General features: G+C 50.6%; 1 protein-coding gene across 1 annotated transcript; it reads right to left on the bottom strand.

The window, feature by feature from the left end:
* Positions 1 to 370: 370 nt before the first annotated feature.
* On the bottom strand, positions 371 to 19,144 carry CLIP3 (CAP-Gly domain containing linker protein 3; the record flags this gene model as incomplete). Its single annotated transcript, XM_080703300.1, has 14 exons — positions 18,975 to 19,144; positions 18,443 to 18,672; positions 13,408 to 13,547; positions 13,232 to 13,325; positions 12,876 to 13,037; positions 12,504 to 12,622; positions 11,416 to 11,652; positions 4,719 to 4,854; positions 4,444 to 4,572; positions 2,766 to 2,909; positions 2,575 to 2,698; positions 2,315 to 2,379; positions 753 to 825; positions 371 to 425 (listed from the first exon to the last, which is right to left on the bottom strand). Exons 2-14 carry the CDS (start codon positions 18,606 to 18,608, stop codon positions 371 to 373), a joined length of 1,644 nt encoding a protein of 547 aa, XP_080559426.1. The 5' UTR covers positions 18,609 to 18,672; positions 18,975 to 19,144.
* Positions 19,145 to 19,560: the final 416 nt, after the last annotated feature.

Raw genomic sequence — 19,560 nt, forward strand, 5'->3', positions numbered from 1 at the left:
AATGGGGAGCTTCTGATCCACTGATGAGTGACTCAAGAATGCCCTGTTGGGGAGCATTATATGGAGAGGATCACCATCATTTGGGGTGATGTAGAAATCTGTTAATTGGGGGTCTGCTCTGAGGGGCTAGGGACAGGGACTGGCCTGAAGGTGCTACTCAGGGACTCTCTGGGTGATATGGGGTCTGTATCAGGAGTTATCATGGGGGAATCCATTAATAATGGGACCTCTGTGATCGAGGACTGGCTAATGGGGGTCTCTATTCTGGATATATTACTGGGAATCTCTATCTCAGGGTGACTGGGGGCTCCTTGTGTCAGGAGATGCTAGAAGGGATGCTGTGTGTCCTTTGTTGGGTATCCGGGGGCCTCTAAGACTGCATCTCCGCCCTCAGCATCCAGGGAAACCAGCAGCAGAAGAGCAACCTGAAAGGAGAACGGGCCACACTGTGATGCAGGAGGCAGGAGCATTGGCCTGCACCACTCCCAGCTCCCCTGCAGTGGGTGGGACTCTGCCTCCAGCTGTGCCCCTCTTCGACTTCCTTTACTTGTTTCTTAAGAGTTGAAATCAGCAGAAGTCAGTGTCGGATCCTACACCCTAAAGATTGTTCATGCTGTGCTCACTATCACTTTTCCTAACTTCTACTTCCAGCCCCAACTACAGGCACAGACCCTAGTATCCAGTCATCTTGTAGATGCCTCTCCCTTCTCCCTAACAGCTTGCAGGAGAGGGGACCAAGGTTGGCCACATACCTGGAGATAGAGTTCTCTGATGCAATGTCCTTTGGGGTCCGGACTGTCGTGAAGGTGCGTTTGGGCTGTGTCACTAGAGAGGAGGGCAGAGTTTCAGGTAAGGGGATGAGAGACCTACCTGTGTCCCCAATACCTACTCAGAATCCTGGTCATTTATATCCATGTCCCCAGGACCTACCTGGGTCCTACATTCACAGTACCCATCTAGACCTCTTGTCAACAATGCCTGCAGTGTCCCCCAGTACCTACCCATGTCCCCAATGCCTGCCCATGTCCCCAGTACCTACCCATGTCCCCAGTACCTACCCATGTCCCCAGTACCTACCCATGTCCCCCAGTACCTACCCATGTCCCCAGTACCTACCCATGTCCCCAGTACCTACCCATGTCCCCAGTACCTACCCATGTCCCCAGTACCTACCCATGTCCCCAATGCCTGCCCATGTCCCCAGTACCTACCCATGTCCCCAGTACCTACCCATGTCCCCAGTACCTACCCATGTCCCCCAGTACCTACCCATGTCCCCCAGTACCTACCCATGTCCCCAGTACCTACCCATGTCCCCAGTACCTACCCATGTCCCCAGTACCTACCCATGTCCCCAGTACCTACCCATGTCCCCAAGGCCTGCCCAAAGCCTTGTTCTCCCCCACTTCCTATTTTTATTTTTCAGTACTGGGGATTGAACTCAGGGGCATTCTACCTCTGAGCTACAACCCCAGCCCCATTTTCTAATATTTATTTATTCATTCATTCATTTTGTGGTACTGGGGGTTAAACCCAGGGGCATTCTACCTCCAAACTACACCCCCAGCCCTATTTTTTATTCTTTATTTTGAAACAAGTTCTCACTGAGTTGCAAAGGGCCTCACTAAGTAACTGAGGCTAGCTCTGAACTGCGATCCTCCTGTCTCCATCCTCCCAAATGCTGGAACTACAAGCTCTATTCTTTATTTATTATTATTATTTTTTTGTGTGTGTGGTGGTACTGGGGGTGGAACCCAGAGGCTTTCTACCTTCGGGCTATACTCCCAGACCTATTTTATATTTTTTTATTTTGGAAACAGGGTCTCACTAAGTTGCTGAGAGCCTCAGTAAGTAGCTGAGGCTGGCTTCGAACCTGCACGATCCTCCTGTCTCAGCCTCCCAAGCGCGGGGATTACAAGCGTGCGCCACCACGCCCGGCTGTATTCTTTATTTTTAAAATAGGGTCTCACTAAGTTGCAGAGGGCCTCACTTAAGTAGCTGAGGCTGGCTGCAAACCTGTGACCCTTCTGTCTCAGCCTCCCAAGTACTGGGATTATAAGTGTGTGCCACTATGCCCACGCAGTTTGATTTGGTTTTGTGCTGGGGCTTCTACCACTGAGCTACTAGCCTTCAGAGCCTTGTTAACTTCCCCTTCCCCTACACCATCTATTCTCTTTGGAACCTTGGTTCATCACTTTCTGGGCTCCGTGTCCCCAGTTAAATATCAGAGACTCTGTCACCAGTATATACTTGAGAACCCATTACCCTTCTTCCCCAGATCCATACTCCTCCCCATGTCCCAGCCCCAACTCACTTGTCACTTGATGCACTTTTTTAGCTCCAACACTGTCACCAGGGGGATCAGGGGATCCACCGATCCTGAGGAAACATGGGGAATGGGAGAAGTCAGGGCCACAGGAGACCAGGTCCTGGCTGGGGCTGAGCCCCGGGGAGCCTAGAGGAAAGAGCTGGGGTGGGGGTGGGGACAACCAGACTGGCCTGCTGGTCTAAGACAACCCAGGGTGGGCCCGGGCTCTGGGCAGCTTCCTGGTTGGGGTCAGTGTTTGGACTCACCTCTGAATGCGAGATGCTGGCGCAAAGACCCCGTGCCGCGGGGGGCAGGTAAAGTACCGGACTCCAAAGACAGAGCCATCATGCTTGCCCGTGGGCTGGTCCAGCTCGATGCCATACCAGTAACCTGCGGCAGGAGGATGTCAGGAGGCCTCAAGACCCTGCCTTCCCCCACCCAGAGCCCCCGGTCTCACCTGGAGCAAAGTCTGTCTTTCCATAAAAGCGTACAATCCCCTGCTTCTGGCCTGCCACGAGGACTTGGTCTCCAACTTCAGCCTTGGCCCCCTCACGCTGCTGCAGGCTGCCCAGAGACGGGGATGATGGGGACTTCTTCTTGCCTGAGGGTAGAGGGTAAGGAGCTAGAGATGAGGCTAAAAATGCTGCTTCGGGGACCCATCCCCATGCTACCTGGAAAGCCCCACAGTACAAACTCTGTCCTGGTTTCTTTCTTTTTTTTTTTTTTTTTTTTTGGTGGTACTGGGGGTGGAACCCAGAGGCTTTCTACCTCCGGGCTATACTCCCAGACCTATTTTATACTTTATTTGGAAACAGGGTCTCACTAAGTTGCTGAGAACCTCACTAAGTAGCTGAGGCTGGCTTCGAACCTGTGCGATCCTCCTGTCTCAGCCTCCCAAGCTCAGGGATTACAAGCGTGTGCCACCATGCCTGGCTGTCCTGGTTTCAATCACAGAGCCTTCCCCAGAATTGGGGGGTGGAGGTGAGTCCAAAGGGAAACAATTCCAGATGTCAAAGAACTAAGAGGGGGCCTTTAGGTCTGAGGGGGAACTGAGTCACAGAATCTAGAGAATCCCAATATCCTTTACAAAGGTGAGGATATGTAGGCCAAAGAAAAAATTGAGGCAGAAGTCATGAACCCAGAAAATGTTCTTTTGAACCCAGAAAATGCCCTTTTAAAATAAAGGGAAAGCCAGGCGTGGTGGTGCATGCCTGTAATTCCAGCTACTCAGGAGGCGGAGGCAGAAAGATTACAAATTGTCTGGGCAACTTAGTGAGACTCTGTCTCAAAATAAAATTCTAAAAAGGGCTGGGATGGTAGCTCAACAGTAGATTGTTTATCTTGCACATGCAAGGCCCTGGGGTCAATCCCCAAAGCCAAAAAGTAAGTAAGTAGTAAGTACATAACATAACATAACAAACATAACATAACATGAAGCCAGGCATGGTGGCCCACGCTGTAATCCCAGTATTTGGGAGGCCGAGACAGGAGGATCGCAGGTTCGCAGCCAGCCTCAGCTACTCAGTGAGGCCCTTCACAACTTAGTGAGACCCTGCTTCAAAATAAAGAATAAAAAGTAGAGCTGGGAGTGTACCTTGAAGTAGAATGACCTGGGTTCAACTCCCAGTACCACAAATAAATAAATAAATAAATAAATAAATAAATAAATAGTAAATCGCTGCTGGACACAGAAGCCACCTGTAGTCCCAGCAGTCAGGAGATTGAAGCTGGAGGATTACTTGAGCCCAGAAGTTCAAAACTAGCCTGGGCAGCATAGCAGGACCTCATCTCAACAAAAAATAAATAATACCAAATGAGGACACTTGGATCTGAAAATAAATCGTGTCTGAGAGTGAATCAAGCCAGGAATGCCTGGAAAAAGAACTCCCAGAAACAGATTCTTCCCTAAAAGTGGGCGAGATCTTTGGGCCTGAAAGGAAACTAAGTCACAGAAGGCAGGGAACCCACAGGTCCTTCCAAGAATTAGGTGGGGCCAATAGTGAGTCAACAGAGAAACTGAGTCAGAGAAGTAGGAAGCAAAGAGAGTGTCCTCTAAAAAGGGAGTTTTGACCTGAGGAGAAATCGAGTCACAGAAGCAGAGCTACCCACCCCTCCAACCAGCACTCCCTCCTGACCTTTGTGTTCCCTTCGGCCTTTGCCGGTGACGCGGGAAAAGTCCATCCGGGGAGTCCGGGGAGTGGAAGTGACAGATGAAGGGGGTCCATCCACCGCTTTAGAGATCTTGGACACGGAGGCAAAGAGACCTGGGAGGACAGAGCCTGGGCTTGCTGCTGTCCGGGCCTCTGCCCCGGGCCATGCACTCATCTCCCATGTCCTCCACCCAGAAGCCGGCATTGGAACCACTGAGTGGCCCCCCACCTTGCCCTCTTGGTCCCCAGGAGAGACTGACCTTGCTTGGGAGGGCAGATGAAGTACCGGACACCCCCGACGCTGCCATCATTCTTGCCCTCGGGTTCATCCAGCTCCACGCCCACCCACTGGCCGCTGGCGAATTCCGTGGTCCCGCAGAACCGCAGGGTGCCCGTCTGGGGAGACAAGATAGGGTATGGTTTGGAAAGAGGCCTTGCGAGGCTGTGGTGGACCACTGGCACACAGGCGGCAGGGAGGCATGGACGTGGGAGGTCTGGGCTCAAATCTCAGCTTCAACATCACTATCTACTGGACGTGACTTAACTTTCCTGTGCCTCAACTTCCCTATCTGAAAAATGGGAAGAGAAATCACACCCACCTTGTGATGTAAAATATAGTAAATAATAGCCGGGCGTGATGGTGCACGCTCGTAATCCTAGCATTTGGGAGGCTGAGACAGGAGGATCATGGTTTGAAGACAGCCTCAGCTACCACTTAGTGAGGCCCTTTGCAACTCAGTGAGTACCTGTTTCAGTTAAAGAATTAAAAATAGGGCTGGGGGTGTCACTCGGAGGTAGAATGCCCCTGGGTTCCATCCTGGTACCGCAAAAAAAAAAAAAAAAAAAAAAAAAAAAAGGTAAATAGTCACTAGTCACAAATGACAATTTTTTTTTTTTTTTTTTTTTTTTTTTTGGTGTGTGTGGTACTGGGGATGGAACCCAGGAGCATTCTACCTCTGTGGGTGGAACCCAGAGGCTACCTACCTCTGGGCTATACTCTCAGACCTATTTTCTATTTTATTTGGAAACAGGGTCTCACTAAGCTGCTGAGAGCCTCACTAAGTAGCTGAGGCTGGCTTTGAACCTGTGCAATCCTCCTGTCTCAGCCTCCCAAGTGTGGGGATTACAAGTGTGCGCCACCATGCCTGGCTCTTTTTTTATTCTTTATTTTGAAACAAGGTCTCACTGAGTTGCAAAGGGCCTCACTAAGTAGCTGAGACTGTCCACAAACCACGATCGTCCTGTTTCAGCCTCCCAAATGCTGAGATTACAAGCTGTGGCACCATGCCCAGCGACAATTTAAATTTGTGTGTGTGTGTGCGTGTGTGTGCGTGTGTGTGTGTGTGTGTGTGAGAGAGAGAGAGAGAGAGAGAGAGTGAGTGTGTGTGTGTGTGTGTGTGTGTGTGTGTGTGTGTGTGTGAGAGAGCCTCACTAAGTATCTGAGGCTGGCTTCAAACCTGTGCGATCCTCCTGTCTCAGCCTTCCAAGCACTGGGATTACAAATGTGCGCCACCATGCCTGGCCTTATTCTTTATTTTGAAACAGGTTTCACTAAGTTACAAAGGGCCTCGGAAGTTGCTGAGGTTGGCCCTGAACCTGCAATCCTCCTGTCTCAGCCTCCCAAGTACTAGGATTAAAAGCATGCACCACCATGCCCAGCTGACAACTAAATTAATTAAATTAGTAAGGTGTGGTGTTGCAGGCCTATAATTTCAGTATTTGGGAGGCTAAGACAGGAGGATTGCAGGTTCGAGGACAGCCTCAGCAACTTGGGAAGGCTGTCAGAATTTAGCGAGACCCTGTTTCAAAATAAAATAGGGATAGTGGTGTAGATTGGAGGTAGAATATCCTTGGGTTCAGTTTCTAGCACCACAAAAAACAACAACAACAAAAAGGACTGGGGGTGGAGTTCAGAGGTACACTGCCCCTGGGTTAAAAAAAAGAAGTTAAAAATTTGTTTCTTCAGTCACACTACCCAAATTTTAAGTGTCAAATAACAACATGTGGCTTCTGGTTACTTATTGGACAGCACAGACCCAGAAAATTTCCTGCAGTCATGGGAAGTTAAATTCAGAACAGGGAGCAGCAAGTGTTGGCTATTGGTACACTGGAACTTTGGTCAGGGAACTTCCTAGGCCTCCATTTCACCTGGAAAACAGGGATGACGGCAACCTGACGGGGCTAGCTGTCTGGAGGACAACTTCCTTTGGGGGGTGTACTAGAGGTTAAACCCAAGAGCATCCTACTTCCAAGCTATACTCCCAGTCTTATTTTTTTTTTTAATAGTACTGAGGATTGAATCCAGGGGCATTCTATCTCCCAGCTACACCCTATGTTCTATTTTTTTTTTTTTATGGTACTAGGGATTGAACCTAAGGGCATTCTACCTCTGAGGTATACCCTGAACCCTAATATATATATATATATATATATATATATATATATATATATATATATATATTGGTACTGGGGTTCTTGGAAACCCTTCTACCTCCAGGCTACACTCCAAGACCTATTTTTATATTTTTTTAATTTGGCAACAGGGTCTCTTAAGCCAGCATGGCTGGCTTTGAACCCACGCAAACCTCCTGTCTCTGCCTCCCAAGAGTGGGGATTACAAGTGTGCGCCACCACGCCCGGCTTATTTATATTTTTGAAACAGGGTCTCACTAGGTTGACGTAAAAGCCTCACTACTTGCTGAGACTGTCTTTGAACCTGTGATCTTTCTGTCTCAGCCTACCATGTACTAGTATTACAGGCATTACAGACATTGTATTATGTGCCTGTAATAGTAGTACTTGGTAAGTAGTACTTTTTGTGTGTGTGTGTGTGTGGTGGTACTGGGGTTCCTGGAAGCCCTTCTACCTCCGGGCTACACTCCCAGACCTATTTTTACATTTTTTATTTGGAAACAGGGTCTCCTAAGCCAGCGCGCGCGGCTGGCTTCGAACCTGCGCGATCCTCCTGTCTCTGCTTCCCAAGTGCGGGGATTACAAGCGTGTGCCCGACGTAGTACTTTTTTTTAATAGGCTCTCACTAAGTTGTTGAGGCTGGCCTTGAACTTGTGACCTTCTTTTGGGGGGGAGCGGTGATCCTAGGCATTGAACCCCGGAGTATTCTACCTTCAAGGTATACCCCCAGCCATTTTTTAAAGTTATTTTTGTTTTGAAATGGGGTCTCACTACATTGCTGAGGCTTTCCTCAAACCTGTGATCCTTCTGTCTCAACTTCCCAAGTACTGGGATTACAGGTGAGTGCCAATGTGTTCGGCTCCAACCCCATATTTTTAATAGTTGTATAGATGCTCCCAGGGAGCCCTCAGTGAGTTTGGTTGCTGGTGCTGTTTGAGGCTCTCACCTTGGTTCCTTGTCTTTTGTTGTGTGGTGCAAGGGATCATACCCAGGTCCTCGGCACATAGTAGGCACATGCTCTCCACTGAGCCACATCCCCAGTCCTCACTTCCTTGTCTTTGAAATGAACTAACTGGGCCTGGAGTGTAACTCAGTGGTAGAGTGCTTGCCTAGCATGTGTGAGGCCCAGGGTTCAATCCCCGGTACCATGAACATACATGAATAAAATAAAATGGGCTAGTTGGTAGTGCTGATTTGGAGTGTTGATATGGGGGCTGGAATTGTGCACACAGTGAGCACTTAGTATACACCATGCTCTGTTCTAAAGGTGTGGCACTTTCTTTCTTAAGTGGGGATTAAACAAAGGGGCATCCTACCATCAAGGTAGTTTACCAACTCTTTTTTTGGTGGTACTGAGGTTCCTGGAAACCCTTCTACCTCCAGGCTACACTCCCAGACATATTTTATATTTTTATTTGGAAACAGGGCGTGATCCCCGTCTCTGCCTCCCAAGCGCAGGGATTACAAGCGTGCGCCACCACGCCTGGCACCAACTCTTTTTAATTTTTTTTTTTTTTTGCAGTACTGGAGATGGACATTCTACCTTTGAGCTATACCCCCAACCCTATTTTATTTTTTATTTTCAAACAGGGCCTCACTAAGTTGCAGAGAGCCTCACTAAATTGCTGAAGCTGAATTCCAACCTGTGATTCTCCTTTCTCAGCGTCCCAAGATGGAACCCAGGGGCATTCTACCTCAGAGCTACACCCCAGCCCTATTTTTTATTCTTTACTTTGGAACAGGGTCTCACTGAGTTGTGAAGGGCCTAAGTAGCTGAGGCTGTCGGCGAACTGCAATCTTCTTGTCTCATCCTCCACATGCTGGGATTACAAGCGTGCATCACCACACTCAGCTACTTTTTTTTATTTTTGAAACACGATCTTTCTAAGTTGCTGAGGGCTCACTAAATTGCTAAGGCTGGCCTTGATCTTGGGATCCTCCTGTCTCAGCCTTCCAAGTATTATAGGAGTTCCCCACCATGCCAGCTGGGGCTCAGAACTCTCGACTAGCAAGTAAAATGCAACTATTGTATGGTTTCTCACTGTACAAGAAACAAAATCCAAATTTCTACCAGGGGCCTTTAGGTCTGGCACAATCCAGCCCCTTATAACTTCACACACACACACACACACACACACACACACACACACACACACACCCCTAAACACACACTAATCCTCTCCAGTCACACTGCCCCTTCCCCTCTCTGGATCTTAGTACTGCTGTTTCAATATCTTTGCCAGGTGAACTTTCCATCCCCATCTAGACATGAGCCCTTCAGAGAAGCCTTCTTAGAACACCCCAGCTAAAACTACCCTTGCTTCTGACCAGGGACAATTTACTAAATCTGCCCATTTAGTGTGTGTGTGTGTGTCTGTCTGTCTGTCTGTCTTTTATACTGGGGATGGAACCCAGGGACATTCTACCTCTGAACTGTACCCCTAGCCCTATTTTTTACTTTTTATTTTGAAACAGGGTCTCACTGAGTTGTAGGGGGCCTCACTAAGTAGCGGAGGCTGTCTGCGAACTGCGATCCTCCTTTCTCAGCCTCCCAAATGCTGGGAGTACAAGCGTGCGCCGTCATGCCCAGCTATTTCGTGGTTTTCACAGTTCTTCCTGACAAAAGTTATGTGGGTGGAGAGTTACTGAGGATTGAATCCAGTGATATTTTACCTCTGAGATACAACCTCCAGCCCTCTTTATTTAGTTACCTATTTTTAATATTGGGGATCGAACCCGGGACATTCTACCTGTGAGCCACACCTCCAGCTCTTTTTATTTATTTATTAACTATGTATTTATTTATTTACTTATTTTTTGAGGTACTAGGGATGAAACCCAGGAGCATTCTACCTCTGAGCTACACTCCCAGCCCTGCTTTTTTATTCTTTATTTTGAAACAGGGTCTCACTGAGTTGCAGAGGGCATTATTAAGTAGCTGAGTCTGTCCACAAACCTGGATCTTCCTGCCTCAGCCTCCCAAATGCTAGGATTACAAGTGTGTGCCACCACACCCGGCTTTCTTTTTATTTTGAAACAGGGTATAAGTTGCTGAGGGCCTCACTAAGTTACTAAAACTGGCCTTAAACCTGAAACACTCCTATCTCAGCCTCCCAAGTACTGGGATTAGAGGCATGTGCCACCATGCCTGGTTTATTTTTTATTTTGAAACAATGTCTATGTTGCTAAGGACTTGCTAAATTGCTGAGGCTGGCCTTGAACCTGCAATCCCCATCTCAGCCTCCCAGTTACTGTTACTGGTATTACGGGTATGTACTGCCATCCCTGCTAAAAAATATTGTGTGTGTGTGTGTGTGTGTGTGTGTGTGTGTGTGTGTGTGTGTGTGTGTCTGTGTGTCTCTGTGTGTCTCTGTGTGTGTGTTTGGTACTGGAGGTGAAACTCAGAGGCATTCTATCTCTGAGCTACACCCCAGCCCTATTTTTATTCTTTATTTTGAAACAGGGTCTCACTGAGTTGCAAAGGGCTCACTAAGTATCTGAGGCTATCTGTGACCCACAATCCTCTTTTCTCAGCCTCCCAAATGCTGGGATTACAAGCATGCATTACCATGCCTGGCTTTCAAATATAATTTTAACCATAGGTGTACTTTATTGACTGGCGTCTTTCCTTCATTACCAATAGCATTCCACAAAAGCAGAGCAGAGGCTGATGCAGCCCTTATCCTATGAAAAGACTGACTCAGCATGGAGCCTGAGAGACACCAGGCAAATGGATAAAGTTTTAAATACTGGATGAACAAAAATTATTTTTGATTTGAAGGGGTAATAAGGATTGAACCCAGGGGCATTCTGCCCTCGAGGTATACTCCCAGCCCTTTTTTATTTTTGGTGGTACTGGAGGTAGAACCCAGACGCTTTCTACCTCTAGACTATACTCGCAGACCTTTTTTATATTTTATTTGGAAACAGGGTCTCACTAAGTTGCTGAAAGCCTCACTAAGTAGCTGAGGCTGGCTTCGAACCCGTGCGATCCTCCTGTCTCAGCCTCCCAAGCACGGGGATTACAAGCGTGCACCACGCCTAGCATCTCCCAGCCCTTTTGAAATATTTTTGTTTTGAAACAAGGTCTCACTAGGTTGCTAAGAGTCTTGCTAAACTGCTGGGACTGGTTTCAAACCTGTGATCCTCCTGTCTCTGCCTCCCAAATACCAAGACGATGCCAGGCACGTGCCACCATGCCCAGTGCCTCTAGCCCTTCACATGTACTTCCCTGTCTGAGACCCTTTCTCCTTCTCTTCTCCCTCTTTACCCCACCCTGGCTTCAAATCAGGTGCTCTCCCATCATACTCCTGGGCACTCCGGCCTCTACTATGAGGTATGTGGAGGCTCACTGGGGACCACGAGATGCACAGCGTCCTGCCGCTCACTTTGCCTTTGCCTCGGCTGTGACTGTCAGGGGTGGGTCTGTCTCCCCCTCTGGATGAACAGTTGAGCCCAGGGTGGGGCGTGAAGGGGACCCTGCCAGAAGAGTTTGGGAGAGTGGCTGAGGGGGCTGCCCCACCCCCCTATACCCCAGGCTTTGACCTTCTGGCCATCCAGCAGCACGCGGTCTCCCAGGCGCAGGCCCAGTGCACTGAGCATGAGATTGCCTGGGACGTTGTCATAGTTGGGTAGCGTGACCTTGGGGAGGGCGCAAGAGAGTGGCACGGCCTCCTCCAGCAGTGTTCGGAGCTCCTTGGCCACCAGCGCTGCCTCTGCCTTGTCCAGGGACATGTCCATAGGGTCTGGGACCACCTCGGCTGGCACCTGTCCCTTTCGATTCTGTGAGTCAATGGGAAGAGAGGAGACAGGGAGTCAGTGGCACAGGCCACAAACCCACAGAGGTTTCCAGTCTGGGTGAAGCAGGGATGGTACTATGGGCCAACATGGGAATAAGAAGGGGTGCACCATTAGGGGGCAGGCCCCAGGGAAGTCCACCCCAGTTACCCTGTGCTGGGAATGAGTCAAGTGATTGACTAGGGGTGAAGCCAACAGGGCATGAGGCCAGTGCTGTAGGTCATACCCTGGGGCAGGTTATACTTCTAGAGACCCCAAGTCCATAACAGGGCCATGGGGGCTGTGAACATTGAGAATGGGCTCCTATTCTACAGGGCCAGACATTAAACTCTGAGCCAGTGGGGAATAAGGAGAGGGCAGGCTCTCAGGGACCCAGGCCACATACTCCCAAGATATCAGTACCAGAGATGCTGCAGAGTAACTGGTACTGGGGATGGGAGCTGGTAATGGAAGGAGAGCAAAGATCATATTGAGGGCTTGCTTATGAGGAGTCCCACCTTCTCACTCCCTGAAGGCCTAACTCTCCTTAAGGTCTCAAAATGCTGTCTGTACACAAGCACGGGTCAGCCAGGGCTGAACAGAAAGATTATTCCTCCTGAATGACCCTGGAAAATCATTTAATCTCTCTGCCCCAGTTTCCCCATTATAAACAGGGCTTATAATAGACTTCACCTGACCTACAATGAATACTAAGAAACATCAGCCATTATTTCATTTGCTGAAGGTACAGATAGTTTGGGATTGGAGAGATGCAAGTAGTCTTCCTCCTATCCAGGGGCCTGTTGTGAAATGGACAGAAGGAGGGGGCAGGAGGACCAGGGCCAGGGCGACAGTACCCTTAGCGCCGGGTTGGCACCATGCTCCAGCAAACATTTGGCAGCACCCAGGCACAGGTTGGAGGCGGCGATGTGCAGGGCCGAGCCGTGGTTGAAGTCACTGCAGGTGGAGTTCACCACTGGAGAACGAGCCAGAGGTTCCGCGTGAGCTTCGGTGGGAGCCCCGCCATCCTCTGCCCAAGCTACCTCAAGGCCACCCAGGCGCCCCACAGGCTCCCAAGCCCCGCCCACGGCGGGACCCGCCCTCACGTCTGGGCCACGCCCACCCCGAGCCGGCCACACGCACTCTTGGACTCCCTCACCCAGGTCCTGGGCGCCCTCCTCCCTCCGTGGGGTCCCACCCCCCTATCCAGACCCGGCGCGCCTCCTCACCGCGGGGCCGCGCGCCCTTCAGCAGCACGCGTACGAGGTCCGGCACATCGAAGTAGGCGGCGTAGTGAAGAGCGTTCATGTTGGTCCATCGGCTGCGCAGGGTCACGTCGGCGCCCAGCGCCAGCAGCTGCTGGGAGAGGCGCACAGCCGCAGCGGGGTCCCCTGCAGGGCAGCTGGGGTCAGCTCGAAGGCCCTCCTCCAGAGCGTGCGCCCAGTGCGGCCTGGGGCCTCTGGGACTGCACTTGGGGCTCTTAGGCTGAGGTTCTGGATGGGGCCTGAATTCTGGGTGATTTTTGAGGGATCCGTTCTGTGGACCTAGGCTTTGGGGCTCCTGGCTTGGGGATCTGGGCCCTCACCGACTCCGTGGGCCCCAGCCTTGCACGCATAATGGAGCAGTGTCATGTCGGTCAGCCCGTCGCGATCATTCACATGGCAGCCTCGGCGCAGGATCTGGGAGTACGGAGAATAGGGGAGGGTTACCCCAACACGTGGGGCCCATGCCCCTCCCTCCCTGGCTCCCAGGTGTTCCCACCTCATTGCCAATGACATCTATCTTGTGCTGGACTTGGGGCACCCACTGGCGAACGATGGCAAACAGCTCCGGGATGGTGGTCTGTGGGTCAAACAGAATCTCCTGGCACGCAGGGTCATTGGGATCAAAGAAGGTGAAGGCTGGGTGGAGAGAGGTCCAAGGTTACTCCCCTGAGGTTACTCTCCTGAGGCATTTGAGTCTTTGTGCATGCGCGTGCGTGTATGTGGAGGGTGTTGGGGATGGAACCCAGGCCTTGTGCACGCTAGGAAAATGCCTTACCACTGAGTCACATCCCCAGACCAGGTCTTGGCCTTTAAGAGCCTCTAAAACAGGGTCTCCAACTGGTGACTGCGGGCCATAGTCAACCCAAAGGCATTTTCTGTGTGGCAGCACAAGGTTTCAAAATTAGAAAGTTTCAAATAAAATGTCTAGAATCCAGTATGTCTAGAAAAATTGGAATATCAGGACAGAGCATGGTGGTGCAAGCCTGTAATCCCAGTACCTGGGAGGCTGAGACAAGAGACCAGCCTCAGCAATGTAGCAAGACTCTCAGCCACTTAGAAAGACCCTGTTTCCAAACCAAAAATAAAAAGGACTGAGGATGTAACTCAAGAGGTAGAATGCTCCTGGGTTCAGTCCCAGTACTTCTTGAGAAAAAATGGAAAACTCTCAAACTTTTCAAACATTGTACTCGCCATATAAAATGTATCCATGAATGAGCAGGTTGGTAGCCAGAGGCCCTTCTATCACCCCTACTAAGCGGGTGTAACAACCCGGCAGCACCCAGCAGGAGACATCCCCTCCTCAGAAACTCAGGGTGTGCTGGATGAATGGGTAACACACTGAGCCGACCAACACAGCCCCTGGAGTGCCGCAGAGGTGGTCTTGGAAACCCGTCCCTGTGCTCCTGTTCAATCCCTCTTCACATCAGCCCTCCTTGGCTCAGAACCCTCTGCTGGCTCCCGCTGGACTCAGGGTACGGGCCAAATCCTCACTCTGGCACACGAGGCCTCACACAACCTGGCCGCCTCTTTTCTCTAATCTCTCCCACATCCCCTCCAGCCACACTGGCCTCCTTCTTCCCCTCCAACATGCCAGGAGGATTCCTGCCTCTGCTCACTGTTCTCCCACCTGTACAGTCTTCCTTCAGAGCTGCACAAGGCCTTTCAGGTCTTTGCACAGAGGGTCCTCCCCAGACCCTATGCCATCCATCTCCTTTTCTCTCCTTCCTTCCTTCCTTCCTTCCTTTCTCTTTCTTTCTTTCCTTTCTTTCTTTCTTTCTTTCTTTCTTTCTTTCTTTCTTTCGTATTGGGGATTGACCCAGGGGCATTCTACCCTATTTTTAATTTTGAAATAGGGTCTAGCTAAATTGCTGAGGCTGCCCTTGAAGTGTGCTCCTCCTATCTCAGCCTACCCAAAATTGGGATTAGTCGTTTACCACCACGCCCAGCTACCTATTTTCATTTTCTTATCATAGAACATATTACTTAGTACAATGTGTTTACTCCTTCCGCTCTTCTCTCTCCTCTTCTTTTTCTTTCTTCTTGTCAACTGGGATGTAAATGCCAGTTTTCTGGTCGGCCTCGCTCACCCCCTATCCCCACAGCTGGGCACACAGCTGGTTTGCAAGAGATGCTTAGTCTGTCTCTGCTGAATTAATGTACAAATTGAACAAACAAACACACAGTTTTTTCCTAGTGTTCACCTCAGCCTTTTCTCTGGCCTGGACCACATTTCCAGATGCGCTCACAGTGTGTGAGCAAACCCTTCTTGTTCCGTAAGCAGGAATCCTTGGAGGGGCCAGCCTGGACCATCTTGCTTCCCACTGAGGCACAGGCTCAGGGCACAGGCCCCAGCCACAGACAGGAGCATTCCGAGGAGATTTTCTAGTTTTCCACACACACTCAGCTCCAGATAACTTTTTTTTTTTTAAATGATATTGGGGATTGATCCAGCGTGTTCTAACCCTGAGCTACACCCCAGTCCTATGTACTTATGTATTTACTTATTTTTGTAGTATTGAGGATTGAGTCCAGGGGCATTCTACCTCTGAATTACACTTCCACTTTTACTATGTTGCTGAGAGCCTCATTAGGTTGCTGAGGCTGCCTTTGAACCTGCTATCCTCCTGTCTCAGCATCCCAAGTATGGGGATTAAAAGTGTGGGTCACTATGCCTGGCTCTTATTAAATAGGATTTCAGCTCAGTGTGGTGGCACACCCTTGTAATTCCAGTGCTTGGAGGATCTCAGGTTCCAGGCCAGCCTCAGATACTTAGTGAGGCTGTCTGCAATTTAGTGAGACCCTGTTTCAAAATAAAGAATAAAAAATAAGGGGCTGGGGAGCCGGGCGTGGTGCCACACGCTTGTAATCCCTGCGTTTGGGAGGCGGAGACAGGAGGATCGCGCAGGTTCGAAGCCAGCTGCGCTGGCTTAAGAGACCCTGTTTCCAAATAAAAATATAAAATAGGTCTGGGAGTGTAGCCCGGAGGTAGAAGGGTTCCATCCCCAGTACCACCAAAAAAAAAAAAAAAAAAAAAAAAAAATTTAGGCTGGGGGTACAGCTCAGAGGTAGGATTCCCCTGGGTTCAACCCCCAGTACTGCCAAAATGAAAAAAATGAATCTAACTCTCTGATGTACCTCTACTGGGTAACATGTCTATAGATGCCATCTCATCTCTCCTGCCATCTCTTCTATCCCAGTAATGCCAACTCTCTGCACCTAGTGCCTAGTTTCTGAACATTCCTAGCCAGCATCTTCTAAAACCTCCCTCCTCAGCCGGGCGCGGTGGCGCACGCTTGTAATCCCCGCACTTGGGAGGCTGAGACAGGAGGATCACACAGGTTCGAAGCCAGCCTCAGCTACTTAGTGAGGCTCTCAGTAACTTAGTGAGACCCTGTTTCCAAAAATAGGTCTGGGAGTATAGCCCGGAGGTAGAAAGCCTCTGGGTTCCACCCCCAGTACCACACACACAAAATAAATAAATAAATAAAACCTCCCTCGTCTACCCAGCTCTGGCTGTGCTCCATCTCCCTCTCTACTCAGAAGCCAGAGGGCTTTTAAGACTATAAATCAAGCTGGGCGTGGTGGCGCACGCCTGTAATCCTAGTACTTGGGAGGCTAGGACAGGAGGAGCACAGGTTGGAAGCCAGCCTCAGTAAGTAGTGAGAAAACCCTGTTTCAAGACAAAAAATAAAATAGGACTAGGAGTGGCCGGGCGTGGTGGCGCACACTTGTAATCCCTGCGCTTGGGAGGCGGAGACAGGAGGATCGCACAGGTTCGAAGCCAGCCGCGCTGGCGTAAGAGACCCTGTTTCAAAAATATATTAAAAAATATATATAGGTCTGGGAGTGTAGCCCGGAGGTAGAAGGGCTTCCAGGAAACCCAGTACCACCAAAAAAAATAGGGCTAGGAGCGTAGCTTGGAGGTAGACTTCCCTGGTTCAAGCCCCAGTACCAAAAGGAACACACACACACACACACACACACACACACACACACACGCATCTCCCAGTCTCTTAGAATATATCCAAGTGTCCTCGGGGTGGCCTTTAGAGCCTCTGCAGCTCTGTCACGTGCCACTGTAACACCGACTGCACCCCACATGCGGCTCCATGATATTTTTATTCCAAGCTCAGTTCTGCCTCAGGGCTTTTGTATTTGCTATTCTCTTCCTGGAACTCTCTCCAGCTCTCCTATGGCTGAGTCCTTCTCACACTTTGGGTCTCAGCCTAAACGCAGCCTCGTCCGTCAGAAAGACCCACCCTGACTACTTAGTCTCAAGTAGGAGATCTCTGGCGTCACATATTATATCTCTGCATTGTTTCTTTCATAGTACTCTGCTGTGAACTCATCTGACCATTCACCTGTTCCTTCAGTCTCTCTTCTCCTGAGAGCAGGGTTGTACTTTAATCACTTACCACAACTCCCCATCTACCCAGCACTGAGCTCATCACAGGAGACTAGCACTCAAGAAATTGCTTGATAGCAGGTGTGGTGGCGCAAGCCTCATTCCAGTACCCAGGAGGCTGAGATAGGAGGATCACAGGTTCAAGGCTAGCCTCAGCAACTTAGTAGGATTCTGTTTCAAAATAAAAAGGGCTGGAGGTGTAGCACAGAGATAGAACACTCTGGCTTCAATCTCTAGTACCACTAGAAAAAAAAAAAAAAAGGAAAAAGAGAAAGAAATACTGCTTGCTAAATGATCAGACACTCAGTTTCTCCGAGAGGCTGCCCTGAGCTCCTCCTTCATTCTCCTGCCTTAGACCCTTTACTCCTGTGGTTACCTCTCCTGTGGACCCCCATTCCCTGATCTTCTCTTTAATTAACTACGGCTTGCTCTCAGGTCTCCCTCAGATGCTTTCTCCTAGGGGAAACCATCTTTTTAAAAGCTCTTTTAAAGCCTGGCATGGTGGCAAATGCCTGTAATCCCAGTATTTGGGAGGCTGAGACAGGAGGATTGCAGGTTTGAAAACAGCCTTAGCAATTATTGACACTCTCTTCAACTGAGCAGAAACCATGTTTCAAAATAAAAATAAAATAGGGCTGGGGATGTAGCTTGGAGATATAGTGGCCCAGGGCTCAATCCTCAGCAAAGCGCACACACACACACACACACACACACACACACACACACCTCTTGTAGCATCCTACTTCTGGTAAACACAATTCTCAAGTCCTGTCACTCTACTTACAAGTTAATACTTATTTGTGTGCTGGCCTCTGTGGCCTGTGAGCTCTCTCGGAGCAGACCAGGCTTGCCTTGCTGTGCACTGTGGTCCCAGCATTAGTACAGTGCCAGGTCTACAGCGGGTTCCAATCAACGTTTGTTGAATGACTAAATGAAGATCAGGATTATTCCAATTCCATTCTCTAATAGTGAATCAAATTATCAGGGGTGGGGAGCAGAGCTCTGCAGCTAAGACTCCTCTGGATCACTTTCGGAATCCTCCACCACAGCCAGAAGCTGAACTCAGCCCACCCTCTACAACCACCCAAGGCTCCAAGCCAGATTCCAGGGTGGGGACGATGGTTACCGTAGTCCTTTGGGAGGGGCGCAGGTGCCGAGGGGTGCACGACAGGCTTCTGCCGCCGCTCCTGTGTGGGGCTGGGGGCTTCGGGGATGGGCTCATCCTCTTCCTCCTCTTCTTCCTCCTCCCCTCGGGGTGGAGGGGCCAGAGGGGCAGGATCTGTCTTAGTCATGGTCCTGGATGGCCCTCAGCGGGAGGTGGGCGGGTGCAGAGTTGGGGGTGTCCGCAGGCAAATCCTGGAGACGGAGGTCTGCTAGGAGGGCGCCCCCAAGCCTCAGGGTCTGAGCCCCCAGCAGCTCCCAGAGCCCCCCTGCACCCCCATCTCTGGATCTTGGACAACCATAGGGTTCCCCGTTACTCATCAGAGGGACCGAGGTATGCGCCCAGTGTCTGCCGCCTCCCCGGGTCTAGCCCCTATTCTTCTCCTCCAGCATCAGGCCCCCTTGGTCTCCGCCGCCCCCTCCCGGGGTTTGTTTATCTCGGGATGCAGGATGCTTCGCCCCTCCCCTTCTCACGGGTCTCCCCGCTTCCATCTTACCTCGGATGGCTGGGGTGCAGAATGAGGCTGAGAACGAGGAGACCGCGGAGTAACGGGGTGTCGGTGTCGGGGGACGTGACGGGGAAGGAGAGACAGACAGAGAGAAGGGGACGAGGCCCAGACGCCGACTGGGGGATGGGGGTGGAGAGGGAGGGGCGCTGACGGCGCATGCGCCCTGGCGAGGCGCGGGGGCGGAGATGCTGGGAGGGGGCTCCCGGAGACCCAGGCGCAGGAGGCAGCGACAGGAAAGGGCTACACACCGAGCAGCGGGAAAGGAAGCGAGGACGGCCACCCAAAGGATGTGAGGCACGGCGAGAGGAGAGAGGGAAGGCAGGGACATGCCCGTGTGAGGCGGGCATGGCGCTGCTTCTCTGGGATCTCATCCCTGACCCCTTCTCCAGGCCTGCCCTAAATAAGGGATCTCAGCGGCGCGGTTTGGTTTCCTCGTCCTTATCACACAGGGCTCACCCGGCACGTATTCAGCCCAGAGAGCTTAAACTGCTCATGAGAACACGGCAAGCAGGTGATGGGGCTAAAATTTGAAACCAGTCTGCCTAATCACCGAGCTGTGTGGCTGACCAGTGGA

This window comes from Muscardinus avellanarius (assembly GCF_963383645.1).
Source record: "Muscardinus avellanarius genome assembly, chromosome: 10".
Lineage (NCBI taxonomy): Eukaryota > Metazoa > Chordata > Mammalia > Rodentia > Gliridae > Muscardinus > Muscardinus avellanarius.